The 25,717-nt window shown below is 42.8% G+C and overlaps 1 protein-coding gene across 6 annotated transcripts in view; it reads left to right on the forward strand.

Moving 5' to 3' along the window:
* Positions 1–25,717, forward strand: part of LDB2 (LIM domain binding 2) — a gene marked incomplete at both ends in the record, with an annotated part of 315,239 nt that overhangs the window by 249,167 nt on the left and 40,355 nt on the right. For all 6 annotated transcript variants that reach the window (XM_084233698.1, XM_084233699.1, XM_084233700.1 and 3 more), the window contains 2 exons: positions 4,041–4,163; positions 6,746–6,829. In XM_084233698.1, the coding sequence (XP_084089824.1) occupies positions 4,041–4,163; positions 6,746–6,829 (207 nt within the window). The remainder of the gene's footprint in view (positions 1–4,040; positions 4,164–6,745; positions 6,830–25,717) is intronic.

A 25,717-nucleotide genomic window follows, 5' to 3' on the forward strand; every position in this document is an offset into this window, starting at 1 on the left:
TTTCGATTTTGCAAACTAGGGCAATAATTACAGCCATTACTGGACAGCCTTGTCACTCTTGTAAACACAGGTTTCTTTTTTCCTGGCCTCAAGTATTCATGAAGAAATTATTAGAATCAAGAAAACAACCACAGAAATGCTCCAGGAGTTTTCTTATGTGGACACTCCTTCATGTCTGACCAGTTTTTCAGTCTCCCCTTCTGTGTTCAACATTATACTCCAGTATTTACACATTTACCCCCTTATCTTGAGCCCACCCAAATTACTATAATATCCGTGATTCTTCTGTCCTAATAGATATGTGTGTGTGTGCTCACACATACATATGCACACATTTAAATATGTAGCACACAAAATACAATGAGCTTTAAGCAACTGTTTGTTAGAAAACAGGATTCCATCCAGCCAATCCTAAGCATAAAAACCAAGAAAATGAAATAAGCACTGTCACCTAAAAGGCACATTATATTTCATAAAAGTCACTTGAGAATCATTATGCCTTATACAACTACATGGTCGACACTGCTTTGCAATTAGTCAAAGAAAGAAAAGGGTTAAAAAGCTACCGGTGAGTTTGAGAAATGTTCTTTTTTAGTTCTCTTGTTGCTGGCCTAGTCTCAAGCCAGCACGTGATCCGCTGAATGCCTGCCAGCCTCTTTCTTGTTGATCCTCCGGAGACCATCTGTGCTGGGGGCATTGATTAGAGTGTGTCTGCTGGGATTACATCTTTTCTGTTGCCATGCCAACTAATCAGCTGATTTTGGTTACCACAGAAACAAAATGTCAGAGCTCACAGTACGGTAACATGAATTCAGCACAACAGAAAATGTTTTCTTAATTGGGGACCCTTTTGATTTTGGATTCCAAGTGAAAGGCAGTTTTGTTTTTTTTTTTTTAAGAAAGGCCAACTTTAGATAAATGCTACATTAATTGTATTGATTACGAGAAATGAACAGAATTTTGTGGAAAAGAAAAAAGACATTAATTTTCCTTCATAAGCTATGTTTGTTTTTACCATTTTCAAATAAGGAATGTATGTGTTTGTATGTGTGTAGGTATTCTATATACTATATATGTGTATATAATATATATATATGTATTTCAGTGCCTCTATTGCTTCTGCTAATTATTGCATATAAAATAAATCACAAAGCCTTAAGTTTCCTTTAACTTTCGTGATGGGGGCGGGGGATAGAGGGGTGCATGGGGCTTGGAGGGAGCCTGTGGTATTATTACTTGGGGAAGACCAGCAGTGGCCAAATTCTCTTCCATCCCTTCCTTCCAGGAAGTCATTTAAAGGTCCTTAAAGAAAACACCTACCATGGTTAACTCAGTCTCAATTCTAAGGATTCCTCCCTTGCAATGATACACCCTGAAAAAACTAATCCCTTGGTTCCAACTGAGACAGGAGAAACCCAAGACAAGTTGCAGTGTTCCCCTTTGAGGTCCCACAACAGAGGCTAAAAGGGTTGTGCCTTGGGGTGCATGTTGGGTTACTTTTAACTGCAAGAAGAGTGCTCCGCTGATTTGCTATGTCACAGTAAACAAAGAACACACTTCACTTGACCTTACAGATGCTCCAACTGAGTAATTCTTCTGAAGGACCACATCCGTGCCTTCCCCTGATGAATTTCTATTCCAGTAGAAGTAAACCAGAACCTCCATCCACCCTGAGAGTGTGGTTCATAAACAAAACAAATAGATAAGATAATAAAAAAGCATGACATTTAACTAGGCTAATATTTGTTTAAACAGTCAATAATCCCTTCTTTAAAAAAAAAATGGCAGCATCCACACAGCCCTGCCCTTTATTGTTGACACTTCTCTGTCCCTGGCTGGTGGTAGTTACCTCCCTTAGTGAAAGCTTTCACTGCAGGTGCCTTCTTCTTGCTAACACCACAGGTGGAGTTGCGTGCTACTGGTTTTGAAAAGTGCAGTAAATGAGTTTCAATGCTAGCGATGCTCTGGAGGGGTGGTTTGGAGACACCAATGTCTTCCCCCATTTCTCTGTCTCCACTCTATGGCGAAGATGCCAGAAATGAGACTCTGAAGACTGGCTAACTAAGGAGCTTTGGGGCAAGGTGCCCACTACCCACAGATTCTGATAATTGGATCTGAGTGAAAGGTCTTCACCCAGGTTATCAATAATTATCGTACAGTGCTTCTGAGACTTTGATAAAACAAAGATGGCAGACATTAAGAGCATCTTTCTTAAGCAGTGACATATCAACACTTTGACTCATTCTCCTAATCTGGTATTTGGTTTAAAGAAAATATTACCTTAAAGTCAATGAATAGGAACCCATAGTTGGAGCTCAATAAATGGAGACGTTTTGTATGAAATTCCCAAAGAAGGGAAATGGTTTTAATATTTCATATAAAAGACTAATATAAATTGCTAATCATCTTCATAGACTATAGTTTTAGAATGGAGCATATTCCCTATTTAGTTAGTTGTTATTTGTGGCTTTTTAAAAATGTATTGTGCAGTGATTTCCAGTTTTATATTTGTTTTTAGCTTAGGAAATCTTTCTCCAAGGAGGTTTGATCAGAAGCTCAATTATTTAAAAAGTTTTAGTTGAAGCTGCTCTGGTTAAATCTAGAAAAATGGATGGGTGATCTCAGCATCTAGATGAAGGCCAGGATCCTCCCATCAGAGTCCCTCAGATGCCTTCATGAACCCCTATATCTCAGAGAGCACATGTCCAGGATTCTGTATTCTTCTATCACATTTATTTTCTCTCTTCTCTTTTATTCTTTTAGTGCCATCATATGCTGTCATCCTACAATGTTCCAGGGACAATGCTAAGCAGTCTACACACACAATAAATCCCCTTTAATATCTTCCTGACAAGCTTACCTAAGGGTATCATTTATTATCCTCATTTTGAAGATGAAGGAACTGGGACTAAGGGAATTTATCTGATTTCCCCAATATTCCAAAATTAGTAAAATGTGAGTCAGAATTCAAATCCAGTCCCATCTGAGGCCAAAACCTCCATCCACTACATTTTTCTTCTCTAAGGCAGTGATTAATGAGTTATAATTTTTTATACTGGACCTGTATTCTACTACAACATCTTTACATTATAGCTAAGATAGCCTCAGTGGTGTGTGTGTGATTGTCTAGCATTTTCTTCCATTTCAAAGTCTTTAACAGAAAAAACAGGTAAATAGAATAGGAACTGGGTGCTAAAAATCTGAATAGCATAGGAAGATACAAATACTGTCCTGCTGCTGTGCACTCTGTCAAAGAAGAGAGCTCGTAAATTCTGCTTTGTTGCATTGATAATTTTTTTTTTTTAGGAAGATAAACTTGCCTGGGCAAAATACAGTATTTTTAATCCAATTAAGGTCTTTGAAAATAAAAAGAAAGATTAACTTGCCCCCTCCCACCCCCAAACCAAGTAGGGTCCCTAATGCCGGCAGAATTTGTTGTTACTGATGCAAAGTGGCTCGAGAAATCTACTCCAAGTGACCTTCTGTTTTCCCACATGTCACCAACCATGCAAGACAAGCCTTGATTAAGCCTTACCCTTTGGAATTTCTCTTTGAAAACAAAAACTTTCATTGATTGGGTAGCTTAGTAGGAGCACACTTATCATGAATGATTTTATTAGGGGATTTCTCCCAGAGTAGAATATTTAAGATTCCAACAAGGGTACAAACTTCTACAGTGGAAGGATGATGAAAGTAGAAGCGGAGGGGGAGAGATACCATTTCTTTGGGGTACACATGTGTTGGGAACTGTTTTGTAACCCATGTTGACAAATGAAGAAACAGGAGCTCATACGTTTCATTAGTAACTAGTAGAGTTACTACTAGTTCATAGCTATTAAGCAGCTGTGCTGTCTTTTGAACCCACTGATTCTAGAACTTACCTTGCTTCCCTAAGGGATAAGTCCCTTAGGTCGCATCGTTGTCAAGGTCCAGCACCACCCAAGGCTAGTCAGGAAGACTGTGATGGGGTGTGAGTTACCAAATTCAGTGTTCACAAAGTCAAGGCCATAGTCAGTGACTATGTTGTCACTCCTTTGCAGGTGTGTACAGAAGGCAGACTCATCTTGGAGTTCACCTTTGATGATCTCATGAGAATAAAAACATGGCACTTTACCATTAGACAATACAGAGAGCTAGTCCCGAGAAGCATTCTAGCCATGCACGTAAGTAATCTAATTTCTGTTTCTCTTTCCTTCTTGCCCCTCATTTTCCACAAGGAGCAAAGCCTAGTGCTCTCTTTGTGAAGGAATGCCAGTCATCTCCATGCTTTAGGTAATTAATTCTAAATTTTGAGCGTTTTCCGTGCACCATTTTAATTTATGGCCTTTTTTCCCCTTCTTTATTTCTGAAGTTGGTGCACTGTGAGGCTTTTTTTTTTTTTTTTGGTGTTTTATTATTTTAAACTCTAAATTGAGGTTACCTCAATAAACAAATTGTACTTTTCTTAAATTCCATTCAGTCATTATCAAGCGCTGCTCCACCTAGATTAATAAACCTGTTTTGTATAACTGTGGAAAGAAATAAAACAAGAAGCAAGAAATAAGTATCCCCTTTTGACCAGAACTGTCGGAGAGGGGTGGAGGGCTGCTGTACCTCTGATCTGCTCAGCCAGAGCAGGCGCTCCCTAAGTGTGCTGTGGGAGTGAATTGGCATGTTTGGGGTTCTCTTTCATATAGCTGCAAGGTGGGTTCAGTGCCAATCTAGAGATGTTTTAATGGTGAGACTTGATGGAACTAGGTTCAACCCCTTAAGGAGGAGTCAGAAAGCATAGTTAACTAGCCCTTCTTGGATAAAGCTCAGTGCAGCAGCCTTGTGATAAATGAGTAGCATCTGGATTTAATGAACCTTATTTTTAAGACCCCCATACTATCAAAAGAGAATAAAGTAATAGTAGTTAGCATTGCCACTTTTATTCCAGACCTTATGCAAAGTACTTTGGACATATTTATTATATGTAATCCTTCCAGGAACTCAGAAAGGTGAGTTATGATTTTTCCTGTTTTAGAAATGAGGTAACCAAAGCTAAGAGAAGTTCAGAGGGCTGCCCAAAGTTTTCAGCCCAAAAGAGGCAAAATTTTAATTTGGCTGGTTCTGACTCCAAAACCCATGCTGCCAAGCCAACGGTGCTGCCCAGCTCTAGACTCTCTCCTGGGATTTTGTCCTCAACCCTCTCCCCCCACCCCGACTGGTTGACCCAACTCTGTCCCCGGCATTGACCTTGTGCCTTCAGCCAGGGCTCAGTTATATCTGCCTGTCTAACTTTTGAGTCCTTTGACTCAAAAATCGAGTCCCTCTCCATTTTCAAGTTCAATTCATATCGTCAGCTCTCCTTGAAGCTGCCTGGAGTAACCACTGTTATTCTCAACATAGACTGGGAGGCAGCAGAGAGTGGTGGTCAGGAGATTGGGCACTGGAATGAGTCCACATTGTTTTATATCCCTGTTCCTGTGTGACCTTGGCCAAGAGACATAACATCTCTGTGTTTCCAATAACCCTTCTACAAAGTAGCCACAATAATAAACTCTGCCTCAGAAAACTGGTATAAAGATTAAGTGTTAATACACATGAAACACTTAAGCAGTACCTGGCACATAGTATGTCCTTTTGCAAGTATTGGCGACTATCGTTGTCATCAGCAGCAGCAGCACAGGCAGCAATGGCGCCCTTTATTCATTTATTATTATCCTGTCTTGTGACTGCAAAGTAAGGACATCAGCCAAGACCACCTGATGCCTCTGAATGGAACAAGCTCTTCCTGGTGCGTGGGAGGGTTCACGGAATACTGGCTGTAAGTCAAAAGAGGACCCCCTGCCAGAAATTGGTGTGAAAAGTGACAGGCTCTGTTGTCTTCAACATTTTATTTTTTATTTATATAACCAAAGACGGGCGATCGTATTCCACAAGGAGAATTAAGTACAGAAAAGAATAAATTCAAGTGCTGTAGATCCGAGGTAGTCTCAGGAATGCAGACATAGAGACAAGGGGCTATTGACTTAAGTGCCCCCTCTTTTTAGCTCCATGTACTTAAACCAACTAAGAAGAAAGGAAAGACAGACAGAAGGCGCCACAACCAAGAGACTCATCTTCAAATGGAATGCAGCATTTTTGTTCCAGAACATTTGGGGTGGCCCGGGGAACATTGCATCCCTCTTGTAATTGTGGCTGATATTCTGGAAAACATGATGCTTGCCCTTACAGTCCTGTGGGATGGAAATTGTTGAGGACATCTGTTTCTAGCCTCAGCTTCATGCATGGGGAGGAGAGTTAGACTTCTTAGACGTATATATATTATGTGGCAGTTGCAAAGTTTTCAAACAGTCCCCAACTGCAAGCTGTTAAACACTATCACAATGGAAACAAAGGCCAGCCCTAAAGCAGGGCTCTGCCTAATCCAGGGTCCCCCCATTACCTGGTGAGTGTGAAGGACCTGGAGGCGACCTGGCAGGGGCTGATGACCCTCCTGAAGACACAGGACCTCATGGAGAAAGGAAAGTCTGCAAACACTGAGTCAGTTTGGTTTTCCCCGGCAACAGGTCTTGTGCAATTGATCCCAAAATGTCCTTGAGCGTTACATGCACATCTCCTCAAAATGTAAATTAAATTATCTCCAGCAATCTGCGTCTCCAAAAAAAATCGACAATGTCAAAATTGCCTTTCCTAGCAGCTGAAGCACAGTCTCAGATTTTCTTGGAACCATCTTGCAGCAGTAAAATACGTGATTTTTTTTTTTTTTTTTTTTGTTTAGGCACAAGATCCTCAGGTCCTGGACCAGCTGTCGAAAAACATCACCAGGATGGGGCTGACAAATTTCACCCTCAACTACCTCAGGGTAAGCCCAATGGGATGATTTAATCCCCTGGTGAGTTTTAAAGGTTATTTAGAAGTTCTGTGTATCTTCAACAAAGGAGTTGAAATGATGTGATTAGCACAATATGTACATCTTAAACTGCAGGGTATGGATGGGTGTGTTCGGCAGAGGTGGAGGATGGTTCAATTAGCCAAGCATCAAGTCTAGACTTTGTCAGGGTTGAGCTATCTCTGTACATTTATATGATTCTTGAAATTAATTATAAAAGGCTAGCAAGAGTGTATAAAATTATAAAAGGCTAGCAAATAGTGCTTTGGCACTATTTCCCTCCCAATGATCCAGTTTCTAATATGCTTGTGTGGAGTTCACGAATTCCGTGTCTCCACCGAAGGACCAGTCACCCTCGGAGAATCACTGTGCCTCCTGAGACAGAGTCCCCTGGAGAAATTGAAGCCAAAGCTTTAACACAGATAGCTATTCCTACAGCTTCATAGGGGTTCTCTGTGCAAAACATAACCAAATCTAGTTTGGATATGAAGTTCATTTTTATTTTAAAAAGTAAGTGCTTTAGGCAAAACTCTGCCTATGGAGAACTTACAACCCCCATATATGCTAACAGGTAGCATATATCACACTTGCTTTTAGCATGGAGCTGCACTCATGGTGCAGTAGAGGACGTGGTCTCCTTCATAAAGCAAGCTTTGTCCTCTAGAATCAACGAGAAAGCAGTGGCCACATTCCTTGCTCTGAGTAGCTGAGTTCCTTCATTGTTCCTTCTCCAGGACCCCCACCCCATCATAACATTCGTGCTGTTACTTTATCCTTAAGTGCTGGTTTGTGGATTTTGTTTTGTCTTCATGATCCTTGGTGTACAATCAATCCTGCATGTGCTGAAAAGTTTTGGCTGGACTTTCTTTTGTGTGAATTAAGAATGACTTGGGCAAAGGTTTCCAAGCCCTATACACATTGCAGTGTGCCAGGAACTGAAGATTCAAAGACAAAAGTCATGGTATCTGCCAGCGATAAAGCTGATTCTTACAAAGAGAGGAAATTATATTCAAAGTGGTAAATACCATGATAGACGTTTCCAAAGGGAATTTCTATGGGCACGCAAAGCAGAAGAATCCATTAGAGGAGGTTTCATGGAGGTGATAATGCCTGGATTGTGTGTGAAAAAATAAATGTAAGTAGACTAGAGGCAGGGGTCAGGGAGCACACTTCCATTGGAAGAGGGAAAAGGAGCGAGGGTTATGGGATAGGACTCCAAGCAGTTTGATGATTCTGGGACAAGAAGTGGGAGGCCAGGAAGAGAGAGAAAAGTTAGTTGGGAGCCAAGTCTTGGAACAGCTGACTGGTTGGACTGCTGGGTCAGGGAATTTGCAGTGATGAGGAGCCTCAGAAAGGATTAAGCAAAGGACGACCACATCCCCTTCCTAGCATAGCGGGAAAAGTCTTTTTCCACACAGCCTCGATATGCCCAGGCCAAAGCAGGCAGGCCACCAAGACAGTTCGCTCCCACCACCTCACACACAGCCTGCCATATTGGCAGCCCTGAGCCAGGTGTTCTCCAAGGAAGAGCCCCTGGCCACTGCTTAGAGGGTAACATGTGACCTTGGTCTGTCCAGAGGCTGGGGGTCAAGGTCCCCCCCAGCCTGGTCACTGGGGCTTGCTCTCCAGACCCCTGCGTGCAGAGCTGGCCCCTGTGGGGCTGCTGGCACCTTGCGGATGGTAGCCAGGCCCTGGGCAGTGAGGCGTGTTCCGTCATGTGAGTGAGAAGGCTGCTCTATCCTGCCGGGCATTTCATCTTGTCAGGGCCTGTGAGAAATTTACTCTAAGCTACTAGAAATGCCTGTCCTCAAAGCAGTTCCAGACTGTGTGTGCTCGGCTGACCCCACCTAAGAACGTGGGACTTTGGAGCCTAGACTTGGTCACTAACCTTCTGATGAGATTCTTTGTTCCACCTTTTAGCTGCATTTAATGTAGATTAATAAATACCGGGTTTCCTTCTTCTTCGGCCCTCTCCCACCCTTCTGATTGTCATCAGTAAAATGATGACTTTGACCCTGAGGTCCACCAAGCCACTGCTCTCCATGTCCTGCAGTCCTCTGCTTTAGCCCATGAAGACAGAAGGTAGTGCCTGCAAATGGGGGAGAATGGCGCCAACCCCTTTCTAGACAAGGATAGAAGGCACACACTTAGGGGGTTGCACAATACAAGGACAGAGTCTCAAGGCTGCTGCTTAAATGTGGGGTGTGCTGTGTGCCCAACTGTCTGCTGGTACCCTGACCCAGCCATTGCCCAGGGTAGCCTTTGTACTAGCCCTGTGCTTGAGGTAGGGGGTAAGTCAATCTCCCTGCTTTCTACTGCTGGGGGCATCAAGACTTGAACGCAGTCTGACCCCAGAATCCATGTGCAAAACTGCTGTCTTTCTAGGAAGAATGTAGAATGATGATTGTGATAGGACTAAAGCATGTCTTTCCTGCCTTGAAGTGGGAAGAAATTTAGTATCTGCCACTAGTCCATTATTCACTTTGCTAAAAATAATATTAGCTCCCTGTAAGGTTTAGCATGAGGACTGTGTGAGACAATCCCTGTAAAGGTCCTAAGAACAGGAAGTGTTCATGCCGTGACTCACTGAGCACCTACTATGTGCCCATGTGTTGGATCCACTTGGAGGAACATGGCGTCGGGCTCTCTTCTCTCGCTACAGGTCCACCCAATGCTACTTTATTTTCCCAGCTCATGCATCCTGGCTCAAAGGCTATTTGCCTTTCCTGCCCCCAATCCTTCCTTTGTCTTCCTTGGTCTTTTATCCACCACTTGGTTGATTCAGGATACTATTAAATTATCGAGTCCACTCCATCTTCCTGGTGGTGTGCCAGCACTGGGTCTTCTTGGAGATGTGAACTCCACCCTTTCACCCTAAGGCAGCACTCTCAGGCCAGAGGGTGGGGCCAGCTACCTGTCCAGGTGTGCTGCCTTGGAGGAGGGATGTGCAAGGCCCATGGAAGCCAGGGGAAGAATCTTTGGGGTGCAGAGGAGAAGCCATACTTTCCAGCAACCATACAGGGGTTTGGGGAGAAGCCATACTTTCCAGCAACAGCTCCTCAGGAAGTCGTCGCTACTCAGTCATAATTGAGCCAAATCTGAAACTCAGGGGCCAATATGGGACCTGGTCTGGTGAGTGGTCACTAAGATGAGCCAGCATTGTCTCGTTGCTTGCAACTGAGTTGAAGAGGTCCCTAGGACTCCTACACTCTCTTATTTGTGGAACAGCTGGGCACAACCAACACGCATTGACTGATAAAATCACTCTAACTCCTGAAGCTCCCCCATCCTTCTGTGGGACCCATCCTTTGTCTTGAGCCTCAGAAGATCATCTCAAGTGTGTGTTTTTTTTTTTAAGGTTTATTTATTCATGCATACAAGATCCGGGGCATAGGCCAGATGCACAGGAGGGTGAGAGGATTCACCAGAGACAGAGTGGGGAGCAGAACAGGCAGACTGAGGAAATACACTGCTGAGGGTAGCAGCAGGCGAGACAGGAGAGGTCTGCTCACCATGTGGGATTCTTGCCAGCTGGGACCAAACCTGCACTGCAGAGGCTGTGGACAGCTTTACAGTGCAGCGCTCAACCGCCTGCGCCACCAGGGGAGGCCCCAATATGGTTTTTAACAGAGTTCTTGAGGAGCTTTAGCAGCCACTTCCAGAGTCAGAAAAAGAGGTGAGATGGGTAGTTTGACCAGTGTTGATAGCAGGTCTATTAAATCAGTAGATTTTTATAAATTGATGCACATGCTTTGGAAAGGCAGCTGGAGATTTTGATACTCCTGGAATTTCAATAGGCTGTGTCTTTCCTGCAGCCAAATTAAGCAGTACAGAAAGGATGCTCTTACAGTCACCTAGTTTCATCAAGAAAAGTTCATTTATTCCCATGGAATGCAGGGGGCCAATGGTGACTGTGTGGGGCTGAGAGGCAGCTCTGGTAACTGGGGGAGGGAGGAGCCTCGGAACTTGTGAACACAGACAAGACTGTCTCTGCTGCTCACCTGGCAGCACTTTGGAGGAGTGCCTGTGACCTGATGCTTTAGAGGTAATAACCTAACAGCTGTCGTCTTTTGATTTGAGATGTCAAATTGCCTGCTGTTCCCTCCCATTGCCTCTCAGCAAAACAAGGCTGGAGGAGTTCTGTGCTCTGGGGTATGAAGGCTGAGTCACCGTCCCAGGGGATCTGAGGATGGAGGTCATGAAACAGAGGTGGATTTCTGATGAGGGGCCCTCTCACTTCCCCTGGAGGTACCTGAGCCCTTTGGGGGACTGACTCGTGTCTCTGGATGGGAGCAGGGTGGGGCTGCAAGCTGAGGAAGCCTTGCTGTGGCAATTAGGCATTTCCAGAAACTGATGTGTTTCTCCATAGTGTCCACCATCTCCCAAGGAGGGACATAACTTCCTAATCGGGGTGATGGCACCCCTCATTCAGTGCATCCTGGTGAGGGAGCTGGAGACCAGACTGGGGAGAAGGAGCTCAGAGCTCAGAAATGTGACCTGGCATATCAAGAAATCCGATCCAGGGACCCCAGGAAGGCAGGGTACACTTAGAGAGTCAGGGCACAGCTAGGAAGGCAGGGTGCACTTAGGAAGGTATAAGGCATCCTTGTGAGTGAGACCGGATGGTGGAGCCTCATCACTTCCCACTGGCCCGATTTTGCCCAAATACTCATCGTACATTTCACAAGCCTGCAGACACCTTCTCTGTGCCAGACCTCTGCCCCCTCCAGGAGGTCACTCCTAGTGGGTGAGAAAGAAAAACAACCACGAAGTAGGAGAGACATCGGGGCCAGGCAAGTGATAAGCATGATGGCCATCGTGTATGGAGCACCTACTCTGTGTCAGGAACAAAGGGATGGGCAGGCGTTCACACGAGTGGAGAAGGCACTTCCCTCTGCCCAGGGAGCTGAAGAGACTATTAGAAGTAGGTCTGCTTCTGGTTTACCCTGGCCAACCTCAGCTGGCACCTCAGCTCATCCCCAAACAGTCAAGGTTCTAGTGACCTTGAGGATGCCCCATCCTTGAAGGCTCAGCAGCTGAGTTCACTGGACCATTCAGTTTCCAGTGCACTTGCTGCCTCGCTGTGTCCTCTTACCTCGGCGTTCAAGGCCTTCCGTGATCTGGCCTCTGCTGCCTCCCAGCCTCCTCCCGCCTCCCTTCCCACCACCCACCCACAGCCACGCAATTCACCTGAGTTTCCTGAATTGGTCCTGCTCTCTTGTCTCCGAGTCTTAGCAGGGTATGGCTCCCTGGCTGTGGCCCTGTCCCCACCCTCCTCTTCCCACCCCACTTCCCCATCCTCTTTCACCTTTCGAGACTCATTCACCCAACACCTCCGACTCTCAGAGCTCTCAGCTGCGGCGGGTGCCCCGCCAGTGCCCTTGGAGCTCCCCATACATAGTCCCTGCTTAGCTCGGGCAGATACTGGGTGAGAATTGTCCCTCCAGAAGACAGGTGAGCCTGTATCCCCAAACCATATAAGGTGTTGTGAGTCAATGTTACCTCAATACAAAATAATGTTTTGTTTTGTTTTGTTTTGTTTTGTTTTGTTTTGTTTTGTTTTGTTTTAAAAAAAAATCACTCTATTCACCTGTCTGCTATCCTCGATGTAGAGCAACCTGAGCACAGACTGGTAAGCTTGTCTTTCTAGAGCCTCACAAGCCTAGGACACAGTGAGCACCGGGGAGACAGACCATGTGTGGATGTGTGGTGATGGCGTTTGGAACAGGGAAGACTAGGTTCTAAGTAACTGGACCACACGCACGCTCACGCAGGCACACACCAACTCTGATAGATTCACTCGTCTTAGGAGTCTGCCAACTAAGAAAAAAGTTATATTTTTACTTTCAAAGTCACAACCCAGAATTTCACCATGAAATCGAAAGGACAGGTGAGTGGAACACATTGATAACGTGCAGGAAACACAGTACGAGCCTCCAGGTCTAGGGGGTGTGGCTGAACCCCACCTTAGACGCACGGAGCCCCCAGTGTCCAGTCGTGCTCTCATATCACTGCTAGTACCTGCTCTGACTTGGTACATCATTTTTACTCTAAATATCATTATGTACTTTTCATTATTTTGGAAGTGTGTTCCTTCAAATCTGGAGGAACGTTTTCTCAGTGGGTGATTATTTCTGTCTATTTTGGGGGGCTAGATTGTCTTGACTCTGCAATGCATAAAGTTTTTTCTAAGTATTATGGCTTAAGGTGACTTTAAGTATCTTATTATCTTGTATCCCCACCAAAAGATATTTTCTTTGTGTTTCCTCTTACTCTTGATCCATCCATATGCATAATTTCTGCATAAATGTAATCAGTAGACATATGATTTCTTAATGCTATTGGGTAAACACTTCTGCGTGTTTCTACATAGTCATCATGTTAACCATCTATAATAGCTGCCAATATTCCAGTGTGGTGCTGGGATTGTGTTTATTTAATCACTCTTCCAAATTTGGGGCACTGCAGTCATGTTCGAGTTGCTATTATCATTAATACCATTTCTCAGAGTAGCTTTGTCTCACCCACTCCAGGCAATGGCCTCTGTGAGGAGAAGGCTGAGTTGTAGAAGTCACATGGTGAGGAAAATAATTGTGCTTTGAATTCAAAGAAATATGGGTTAAAGCCCTAACCTCTTTCCTGCCTCAAATGGTCACGAGCAAGTTATGTAAGTTCTCTAAATCCCACTTTCCTCGTCAAAAAAATAAAAAAATAACATCTCACAGTTTGGCACAAGCATAATTTATAAGGTTAGATGAGTTACAATTTCTAAGAGTCTGCTACACAGCAGAAGCTATAGAAATACTGTGCTATCTAGAGTAAGCCGATCCAGGGCTCAAATTTCACTTTTTTTAAAAAAAGATTTATTTATTTATTTATGCATACAAGAACTGGGGTAGAGGCCAGAGGTACAGGGGTTGAGAGGATTCACCAGAGACAGAGTGGGGAAGCAGAACAAGTGGATCTACTGAAATACACTGCTGAAGGGAGCAGCTAGGAGACAGGAGAGTTTTGCTGCTCCATGTGGGTCACTTCCTTGACCAGGGATTGAACTTGTGCTGCAGAAGCTGCGCATTGTTTCATAGTGCACTGCTTAACCCTTTGTGCCACCTTTTCCCACTTAATTCTTAAGTGGTGCTGATCAACTGGCTTAAATCTTGGGCCCAGCTCTCGTCCACGAGCGGCTGTCTGCGTTGTGCATCATAATAGCTGCATCACAGGTCAGGGTTAAAGTGATGACTTGAGGGAAGACCACATTGAATTCGAAATCGCTAACCCAGTACACCAAGTCAGACCCATCTAATTTATCATCCCCTATACTCTGGCCGTGGCCTTGAATTCTACACTGAGATTCTGAAGCCACATGATAGACCAGAATAAAGGGAAGAAACTGATTAACGATCGGTGCCAAGGAGGGCAGCGGAAGGGAGGCTGGGGGCTCCGCCATGGATTGGAGGCCCCGTCCCCCGCAGATGTCCTCCTCGTGCCTAATCGGTATCCCCAGTGGCTTCGGCACTACCTGTGACCTTATCGTTGTTGTTAAATAAGTCTCACTGTTCAGATAAGCGGGTTCATCAACTAGGCGTGAAGGCATTTAGATTTCACATTGATTTTTTTTAATCCTGTAATTTTAATTTCCCAAGCGAATGAAGATTTCTGTTATTATTATTACACTTTAAAGAACATTGGTCCCTGCAGTGGTTTCTACTGATAGCTGAGAAGAAGCTAAAGCTTTGAAGAATTGGGCAAGATAACTTTGGAAAAAGAACCACCCCCCCACCAAACACACACACACACACACACACACACACTCAGTGACATGAAGTGGTCCCTAGGATGGGGAGTAAGGAGCAGTCAGAGTTTGGATCCTGCCAAAGGGGTTTGCTTGTTCATTTTTGTAAGGCTTTAACTGCTAGCCAATGTATTTTCCTGGGTCTTGTGACATGAGAAGTGATAGCCATGCACCACTCCCCCTACATGCTCCTTGGCGTCTGAGCTCAGAACAGGATTCAGTGCCCAGGGGCAGGGATGAGCACTTGTGCTTGGCAGACTGGGGTCTGGGTACCCTGCACCAGCTGCATGTTCACCCCAATGGGCAGCGGACCCTTGTGAAGCGTGGAGGTTGGAAAGGCAGGAACCTACCAGAAGACCTCCATGCGCCCACGTATGGTGGACTTTCAGCAGACTCACAGCCTGACGCATAACATGGGTCACTGGGGTTGGCAAGCTTTGTTACCAGCCTGTGCTGAGTCTGGTGCCAAAAATGAGAGGAATAACTTTAAAACCACTGTGGCCGTCTGCCATTCCAGGGTGCCATGTCTGCCCCGTGGACTCCTGGATGTAGAGCAGTTGAGGGGACCCAAACTCCGAGAGCCAGTGGCCACAAGTCAGGGCTGGAGCAGCAGGGAGCACGGCAATGAGAGTCGGACTCAGAGCTGAGTTCCAGTTTCTCCAGGGACCACTGGCATACGGGGCCCTTCCCAGTGCCACTAGTTACAGAGGGATCTTTTAAGTCCACAATAAGGCAATAAGAAAGCTCTCAATATCCTCCTTTCACAAGCAAAATCTGCTGTTGCCCAAGGTCACAAAGCATGTGGGCAGCAATGCTGACCTGGGCTAAGGCCTGGCTGGTCCCCAAGCCCACTACACAATCTCAGCCAGCGAGAGCAGGGCCTGGGTGTGGGCCTGTGTAGAGACAGTGACTTAAAATGGAGGGAAACAAAACGGTGAGGTCTCATCTGAGTTTTCTAGTCCTCCCTTCAAAGAAAGGCTCCATCTGAGTGTAGACAGAGAAGGCCCCTCAGAGCCCTAGGCCTGTGCCACACACAGAATGATTAAAACTTCGAATGCCCGAAAGGCACTTTTAATTGCATCTGGAGATAGCAAAGGAGTACATATGAGGACATAATGGGCAATGAAAACAATTAACTCTTAAGGTGGTGAAATACGTGTCCCCTGCAGACATCCCAGGGTCTCTAAAATCCCGATTTGTAAAGTCAAACCAGAAAGAGTGGCTATCAGAACATGAAAGGAAAAAAAATTATACACTCACCTGCATACGCACCTCCCCACAACAGCCGTCTGCTGGCAGAGCAGCCCTGACTGAAAACAATTTCAGAGCCTCCAATGCTTCTAAAATTCTTGGCCTTTAAAGTACAAACAGGGCCTGGATTAAAGAAAACAATTTCCCAGTCTTGGGCACTAAAGAAGGAGAAAGAAGTCTTAACAAGACACTGAAAATCAAGGAAGATGGCGAGGTGGTGGTTGGAGTGTGGGAGGCGGGAAACTGAGGGATGGCTGCGCTGAGTATAGGAGGGAGATCAGGCTCAGCCTCCTGGAAGAGAGTCTCCTAATTGTCTACAATGGGGGGAAATGAATCAGGAAAATACAGGGAAGATTTTAGGGGAGAGCTGTGTGCAATTTTTTTCACTTGAAAGCCTAGGCAGGGAAGTTGCCTGAACTAGGAGGGGCTTCTGGTTATGAGACACCAGGTCCTTTGCTGTGTCTGGTCCTGTGTGCCCTCTGATTTCACACCAGCTCTGTCTTCCTACCCACAGAAAGCCTCATTCTTTAAAGACTGGGACTGTTTAGACTGTGGCTTCTTCATCTGTCTCTAGCAGAGTTTGGGGAATACAGTGGACAGGTAATCAACAGATGTGCGGAAGTTGGAAGGCAGACAAACTTCTGCAAGTCCCCGGTCTCGATCTACACAGTGGCTATAAATGTCCACTACCATTAAGAGAAAACAAATAAAATTTAAAATACCTGCTATACACCTCCCAAAGGGGAGGGACAATGGAGAACTGGCATTGTTAATGCCTCTTCTGGGCAAAACACAAATTTGGTTTTATTTAATCCTCATAACACATTGGTGGTGTGAGATGGGTATTAATGGCCTTGTGTTACAGAAGATGAAGAAACTGGGGTTCATAAAGTTCTGGGGCTCATCAGTGGGCACGTTTCCAGTGGGCACATTTCTGGCTGTGACTGGACCCCTATTGGTCTGATGCCCTGACCACTCTGTCATGCTGCAGAAATGTCACCTTCTAACCAGAGGTGGCTAGAAGGGCTTTGGTAGGTCAGTCATTTTCACGGGGTGACTATGCTGTTTGCCAAATGGTCAACAGGTATTGACAGGTGGATGGAGAGCACTGACTAGTTCAGCAGACTGGGGTCAAGGTCCTCTCTGCCCCATGTTGTCTCATATTCCCATTGATCTCAGAGTTCTCCAAATCCCAGGCCTCAAGAAAATCACTCATCATGCAGTTTTATTCCTACTACTGCACCCCTGCTACTATACCCAGTGCCTGGAGATCTGTTTTAAAAACACAGACCAGGCCATGTCAGTCCTCTAAGGTAAACCTTCAAATCATCGCCAAACTCTGTACCCACGCACCCCATCCTAGGGGCCACTTCTGTTCTGTTGTCGGGGAGGGGCGTCCTTTTCCAAAGTTACCTGCCCAATTATTCACAGCTTTTGATTCTACTCCTCAGCTATCAGTAGAAGCCACTGCAGGGACCAATGTTCTTTAATGTATAACAATAATAACACAAATCTTCATTCACTTGGGAAATTAAGACAAACAATAAAAGGGTTACATAATGGATGATTTGCAGGATAATACAACAGATGAAAATGCTACATGGGAAGTAAGACAAGTAATGAGATATGATGGAAAATAACTGAGATGGAGGGGTCACTTCAGATAGGTTGACCAGGAAAGACCTTTGGGAGAAGGTGATGCATCCAGAGACCTGAATAATAAGAGCCACCAGGCAAAAATCTGACAAGAGAGCCCCGGGCAGTGGGGATGTTGATGAGATCATGGCGGTGATGGTGGTGGTGATGATGATGGCGATGTTGATGATGATGATGATGCAATAGCAACTATTTTTTGAGCTCTTATTATATGGCAGGTTTTATTTTAAGCACTTTACCAGGACCATTTCATTTAACCAACCACTCACTGAGGTAAGGAATTGCTTCCATTTCCATTTTATTGATGAGAAATTGAGTCACTGAGAGACTAGCCTTGGGAATTGATCAAAGAAGTTTCTCTCCCTTTTTTCCCCAACATTCTCCTTGGGTTCTTCTTGTGCTTTACCTGTTCACCAGAAATTTGTGATTAGTCTGTCATATTGCTGAAGAGTTTTACTGTGACTGGAAAAATGAAAGTTTCTGTGATGTTAACAATTTACAAATACAGACAACAAGGTAGCAGCCCCATCATTTACATGTACTCTCTGGACTTGGGGACCTTAGGTCTCTCACTAACAGATGGGGAGCCGAAAGACAAATGCTTGCTTTGGAGAGAGTGAGTGAAATGAAGTCTCAATAGTAAACAGTGAGTCTTGTGCTTTGTCAGTTTCCCCAACACAAATTATGCTACAATGGTTAACTCTGGCTTGCAATGAAAAGCAGAAATAGTTCTGCAAATTGGGGTGAAGGGTAGGCTAACACTGACCTCCGAATGCTAAAGAACCCATAAAGCCACTTACACTAGAGTCCTCCCCAAGCAATATGGCTTTCTTGCAAAAACAGACACCCCTCCTTGCAAGGTAAACACCTCAATGTCCAAGCTTTTGCTGACCAATAAATTTTGAATAAAATCTTAAATAAATCCTTTGTTATCCAATTCAAGCTACTCAACATCCAAAACTAAGGAACCAACTTGAACTTGCTTCACAGACTTCAGTGTCCTCATTATTCCAAAGCACATTCTGAATTCTCACTCTTCATGTCTGGAAACCACTAGATTTGGATGTCATGGAATAATAGAACGAATAACTACTTTGTGGTCACTATTACCTTATAATCTAATTTATGCAAAAGAAAGTAATTTGGGGATGAATTGTGTGAAATTGCCATTTTTTGCAGGTCAAACACTGTTGTGTATTGGCAGTTTCATATGGTTCGCTCAAATATTTGTGAAGGAAGGACCGCCATATCCAAGACAATCATGGTACCCTGTGACTTTCTCTTCGCCACCATCCTCCTACCATCAATTCCTATTTAGCATCATAATAGTACATGCAACAGCCATTCATGACCTGGTGACTCTGTGCCAGGCACTGCAGGTCACTGCATTAACCCCCATCATCACGTTAAAAACTTAATTATTTATATTTGAATAGATAATTTATTCATAAGGTACAAAATTCAAAAAGTGCAAAACCTTTCAAAAGTGTCTTTCACAAGTAATCCTTAACCACTCCCTTCCCCTACTTACAGGCACCGAGCTCTGCCAGTTTCTTACTTCTTTCCTCCAGGAACAGTCTGTGCATATTCAGAAGCATATATTGCTTTAAACACACACACACGCAGACACACACACAGCCAGGCACACATAAACACACATATGCAGAAATGCTAATATCCTATTCATACAGTTCTAAGTGTTCAGCAATGGGATTCAGCAGAGATAAATCCTAAAGAGGGTGTCTCACCCCTTGAGAAACACACCATCATTTTTTTTTTTTTGCCAGAGCTTTATTAATGGACTTTTAGGTCTTTTCTAATCTCTTTATATTATTAACAATGATGTGAAAATACCTTTTCATATTTGATTTGCACAGGAATAACTGAGAAACTAAGTTTGTAGGAGACATTCCTAGAAGGAAAATTGCCAGGTCAAAAGACACATATGTTGTGATGTTGGCAGATATGTCCAACTGCCCAACACAGAGGTTGTACCAAGTTTTATTTTTCCTAGCAGCTCATAAAATCACTATTTTCCACAGTCTCCAACAACCAAAGGTTATCAAATTTTTCTTCCATTTTCCAAGACTATATGTGAAAAATGGTCTCTCATTTTCATTGTAATATGCATTTCTCTTATTACAGGAGAGATTTATTATCTTCTCATGTACTTAAGAGCCATTTGCATTTCCTTTCTTGTGAATTATTTGTTCATGTATTTACCCATTTTTCTATTGGCTTGTTCTTTTCTTATAGGTGTTAAGGCTTTATATTTTAAAGCAGCATGTACTTTGCTGTGATATAATTGAAATCACAAATTTGTGCTCTTTTTTAAAATTTACTATAAGCTTGCTTGAGCCATTGAATTTTGTTTTGGCTTTTGTTTTTTGTATGTTAAATAAAGCAGCATTTCCTTCTTGTTTTCTGTTTGTATTTATATTAGTCCTCTTTGAGATTATAATAATGTAATCTTTACTATTGCCACTGGTAAAATTTAAGACTATTAAAATTTAATTTAAGTAATTGATCTAAATGGAATTTGGAGAGTATGAAGCATGAGAAACCTCTTTAATTAACCAATTGTGGAAAGACCATTTCTTTTTAGAATTTTAGAACATTCTAAACTAATATTTGGAGTCCTTAAATATTTTAAGCTATTTGTGGACACTAAGTCCTGGTCTGTTAATTTGTTTTTATATTCCTCATCCAGCTCCATGCTTTAAGAGTTGCTGTTGCTTTAGTGTCCAGCAGAATTGGAATTATATCATTAATCTTTTTTTAAATTTCTTAAATCTTTTCTTATATTTTACCTAGACTTTAGAATTAGATTATTTAGTTTAAAAATAAATGTATTGGTATTCTATTAGAATCCTATTAAATTTAAAAATTCATATTGAGGGTGTTGATTGATGACATTTGATCTTTCCATGCAAAACCTGAGATAGCTTTTCCAATACTGAGGTCCTTTATTTCCTGTGTAACATCTTGAGGATTTTCTTTGCACGTTGATACTGCATGTACATGTGTATGTGCATGTGTGCGTCGTTTTGTATATCTAGAGAAGTATGTATTCCATTTCTTGGTGACTCTGCATCTAATCTAATTTTGTTTATAATCATAAATATGGTATTTTTCTCCATTTTATAGTTTAATTGGTTTTATTTATATTTATGAAAGTTATTGATTGCTATATATTAATGTTATTCCCAGGCACCTTGTAAAATGTTTTTGATATTTATAAAAACTTGTTTTTCCACTTGGCTTGTCCTCTTGTGTGTTCCAGCCAAGTTACTATTTCATTTTCAATTTTTATAATTTCTTCCCTTTGTCTAATTATAATGCTTAATACCATCAGAAATGTGATAAATAATAGTGAAAATAGTTAACATCCTAATCTTTTGTCTGACTTTAATGGGAATGCGTCTAGATTTTTTCATTAAGCAGAATGATGGCATATGCTTTCAGATAGACACATTTTTCATGTTAAGGTAATATCTATTCTTATTTTATTAAGAGCTATTTAAGTTAAAAAATGAATATTGCATTCTACCCAGTGTATTTCTGGTGCCCAAGGAAATGGTATTATTTTTCTCTTTTCATTAATATGATTAAGAATATTAATAAGAATAATTGATACTTGGTCCAACTCTTCTAATCCTTGACCAATCTAGAACTGAGTGTTATTAATATTTTCACTTCAAAGTTAAGAAAATTCACGTTCAGGCCTTCCTGGTGCCATAGGGGTTAAGTCTCAGCACTATCAGTGAAAGGGCCTGAGTTCAATGCCCAGCGAGGGAGCTACCCACATGGCACAGCAGACCTCTCCTGTCTCCCCACTGTTCTCCTTAGCAGTATATTTCTACTGCTTGTTCTGCTCCCCACTCTGTCTCTGGTGAATCCTCTCACCCCTCACACCTCTGGCCTACACCCCAGTTCTTCTACATACATACATACATACATACATACATAAATAAATAAAATTGAAGGAAGGAAGGAAGGAAGGAAGGAAGGAAGGGAGAAAATTAACATTCACAGAGGCTTAGTAACTAGAATAAGATCAGAGAACCAGTCAATGGTAGAATTAATACGGGGTCCAGACTGATTTTGTGCATATAGACACGCTATGAAACTTTATCTTGATAAATTTCTTAATAACAAATCATCATTTCTTTCCTGGAGCGAATCCCACTTGTTCCATATGTGCCACACTTTGGCATGTATCACACTTTAGTGTGTTACTGATTCCATGTGATATTCATTTCCAGTCTTTGCATCAGTATTCAAAAGAAAAACCTAGTTGAAATTATTTTTATGATGTCTTATCTGTCTTGAGACATATATTCATGAGATATCCCAACCTCATGAATATTTTGGAAGCATTGCTTTTTTTTTTCTTTTTCCAGAATAATTTGAATGGCATTGAAATTATTTATCTTTTAGAAGTTTTGTAGAATCTGCTACCTTAGCTTAACCACACTGTGAAACCATTGGGATCTGGGGTTTTGTTATGTGTGTGTGTGAGGAGAGTTCTAATAAATTCTCTTTATTTATTCTGGGAAATTAGTCTATTTAGAAGGCCCTGTCTTCAAAATAGTTAGACAATCAAATGAATAAAATTTGTAGACATAAAATTGCAATCACAATAAATTCCAGGAACTAGAGGCACATGTACACAAGAGAAAGTAAAAGTCATGGAGGATGGAGTCGGAAGGGCGGTGCGGGAAACATTCCTTCAAAATGAACACAGGTCCATGGAGGCAGGATGCTCCCATAGGTGTAAGGAAGTAAAAGAACATTAACATGACTGGAACCCAAACAGCAGGATGGAGAGTTTGGTTCAACCTGAGCTGCATCCATATACAATGTTCAAAACTTACTCTCTATAAGCCATAAAAATACAGTGGTGCTTTAATTATTATGGCTTTGTAATATAGTTTGAAGTCAGAGTGTGCCCTCCATTCTCCTTCTTTAGTGAGGAGAGCTTTGGCTATGCAAGGAGAAATCAAATGTTAAACAAAAATTAACAATGATGTTTTATATATATATCAAATTTGTACAAAAATTAACTATGATGTTATATATATATATGTATGTGTGTGCATGTGCATATACATACATATATATGTGTGTATATATATATATATACATATATATATATAAAATACAGCAGTGATTTCCAGAAGGAAGAGGGAGGGAGGTGGGTAAATGGGGGGTGTCAATTCAACAGTCAAAGATGGAAACTAGACTTCTGCTGATGAACACAATAGAGTGTAGACAGATGTTGACTTATACCGCCGTATACGCAAAGCTTTTATGTTACAAACCAATGTTACTTCAAAAGATTTTTTTTATATACCCTAAAGCAATGAGAAACCATTGAAAGGAAAAGAACTTAGACAAGAGGGTGCATTTGAAGGATTTTAGGAAATACAGCCATTTGGCGATTGGGTTGGATAAGGAGCATGAGAGAGATGGAGATATCAACTCTGTCTCCTTGTTTTTAGCTGTATGCTGGTCCCCCTCCCTGAGGAGAGATAGGAGGACATATCTGTAGAGGGTGGACATGGGGTGGTTAAGTGTAGGGAGATGCTGAGTCTTTTTTTTTTTTATTGTTTGACTAATTTTGGATGTGTTGTGTTAAAGGCCTTTGAGATGTGTAGAGCTGTGAGTCTTCTTAATATCTGTTAATTAAGCCTTGAGGATTATTATGAAGAATTAAGACCAGGAAGAAAAGTAGAAAGGGGGAGAAGAGAGCCAGGGACACAGCTTTAGCCCTGCAAGAGTGTTAATTCTGGGACCAGGCCATCAATCAAACATTTTATTTTGTCACCCATTGAGATTCCTTGGCAAGGTTTCTGCAAACTCTAAAAGGAACAATCTCCATGTCTTCCAAAGAACAGCCCTGATTTGGGGCTTTCAGGGACTCTGTGGGTGTCTCTCCTTATGGAGATACTTGATATCCAGGGTCAGGTCTAAAATGAGGTAGCTGCTGCTAGTCTTTCTCTTACGTTGTTTTAAAATCCGAGTGGGTGTTTTTAAATGTTTTTAATAACATTGTGGTTTGTAATTTGGCACATGCATCCAAAGAGCCTCTTGAAACATGACACAGGTTTTTTTTTTTAAAAAATACAAAAATGTTCTCATGTCGAGAGGCACGTGTAGAAGCCAGTGCTTGGATCCTGAGCGAGATTGCTTGTTAAATTTCTGCAAATTTAACACGTTTTAATGTGACTCTCTGGAATAATATCGGGGACTAGTAATATTAACACATAGAGTTATTTTTTAAATCTATTTAATGAAGGGTAAGTTAGGTTTTCTGGATATAGAGTTATCCAAGAAACTCTGGAATCTCCCCTCCCCCAAATTTGAACCGAAGTCATGTTAGGTTATTCCTTCCTTCAAAATGTGGGGTAGACTGACTTTATTAAGTGTAACTCTATGTTGGCAAGGAGATGGCCTCATTTCGGTAAGAGTAGTTACAACCACATTTGCTGTAACTATATTTGCATGTTGATTCAACTTTTAACTACACATGTTCACTTAGGTTTTCTCTTATTAGAGGTCTTGCACCCCTTTGAAAACCATTATTTCCTTATTAATTTCCCAGTGGCTTTAGGCAATTCCTAGCTGCAGCTAAGATGATGTGAATAAGCAGTCTTTATTGTCCGTGGTTTTATGATGGAGAAAAATACTTTTGATATACTTAAAATGCTGATTACTAGATGAACTCAAAGGAATAGTCATTGAGTTTGATAATGCGCAGAGCAGTGTCTTATTGCGTGCCCACTGTATCCAGAGCCAGGGGATTAAAACAGCGAAGATGTGTCGCTTGCTCTCACCAAGCTGGGTGGTAAAAACCAAAATATACTGATCACTTACTAAATGCTGGGCATTCGTTGCTCTTGTCACAAACGTTTATAGGGTACCTGTTGGGTGCCAGGTACCATGCTGGTGCTAGAAATACAGAGATGAGCAGGAAACGTTGCATTACTGCTTGCATTTGCTGTGGTCGGGTGGAAAGGCATTTACTAATTAATCACACACACACACACACACACACACACACGTGTCTAATTTCTGACTAAATAATTCTACCTTGGAAAGAAACATAACCTTATGAGTAAATACAACAAAGGAAACTCACCTCCCATCTAGGAGATCTCAGAGGCTCCCTGGAGAAGGCGTTGGTTGGTTTAGACTGAGTTGGTTTTAACTAGGGAGGAGCATTGTAGACTTCAAGATCAAGCCTGACAAAGGGTCCACGGCAAGAAGAGGAAGGCCAGAGGTCAGAGAGCGGGGTGAGCTGGGGGTGGTGAGATCAGATCGCGGGCTGGGGGAGACATGCATGGCAGAGGACACAGGGCCTGTAGCCATGTGTCAGAAGGACTTGACAATAAAGGAGGAGCTTGCCAACTACACAGCTGCTTACCCCTCAGGAGCACCATGGTTAAGGTTATGCACAGACTGTTCCATGAGCTCAGAGGGATGACCCATTCTGTTGAAGGATCAGAGAAAGTTTCCTGGTAGAGAAACCATTGGGCAGAATTTTTTTTGAATGAACAGGAGCACAGCAGTCAAGAAAGGAGAGAATGATCATTCCAGGTGGAGGGAATAGAATGTTCAGAGACCTGACAATGTGGTCTGAAAGTGTCCGCATCAAATTCGTAAGTTGAAGCCCCCCACCCCGGGTAACAGTATTAGGAGGTAGCTCCTTAGGAGGTGCTTGAGTCAGGAAGGGGAGACTATGAATGGGATCCATGCTCTTATGGGAGAGACCCCAGGAGGCCCTGTCACCACGTGAGGACAAGGCAGAGTCAGCACCTGCTCCTGCAGTTCAGGAGAGAGTCTCACCAGACCTTGTGGCACTCTGACCTTGGACTTCTGACCCCCAGGACTGAGAAATAAATTTCTGCTGTTTCTAAGGCCCTGGTCAGTGCTAGTATATGATAGTGGCCTGAACAGACCTAAGGCACCTGGAAACACAGAAAACACAGTACACTGAGGAGGCGTACAGTACTCAGCTGAGGTGAGAGTGCAGGTAGGGTATGCACGGTGGCTGGTGTGCAAAGTCTTAAAAGACACCACTAGAAATTCACGCCGAGCACAGCAAAACACCATCCGCCACGCTCAGGTGTTTTGACTACCCAGCGTCACCCACATAC

This window comes from Talpa europaea, assembly GCF_964194135.1.
Source record: "Talpa europaea genome assembly, chromosome: 5".
Taxonomy (NCBI): domain Eukaryota; kingdom Metazoa; phylum Chordata; class Mammalia; order Eulipotyphla; family Talpidae; genus Talpa; species Talpa europaea.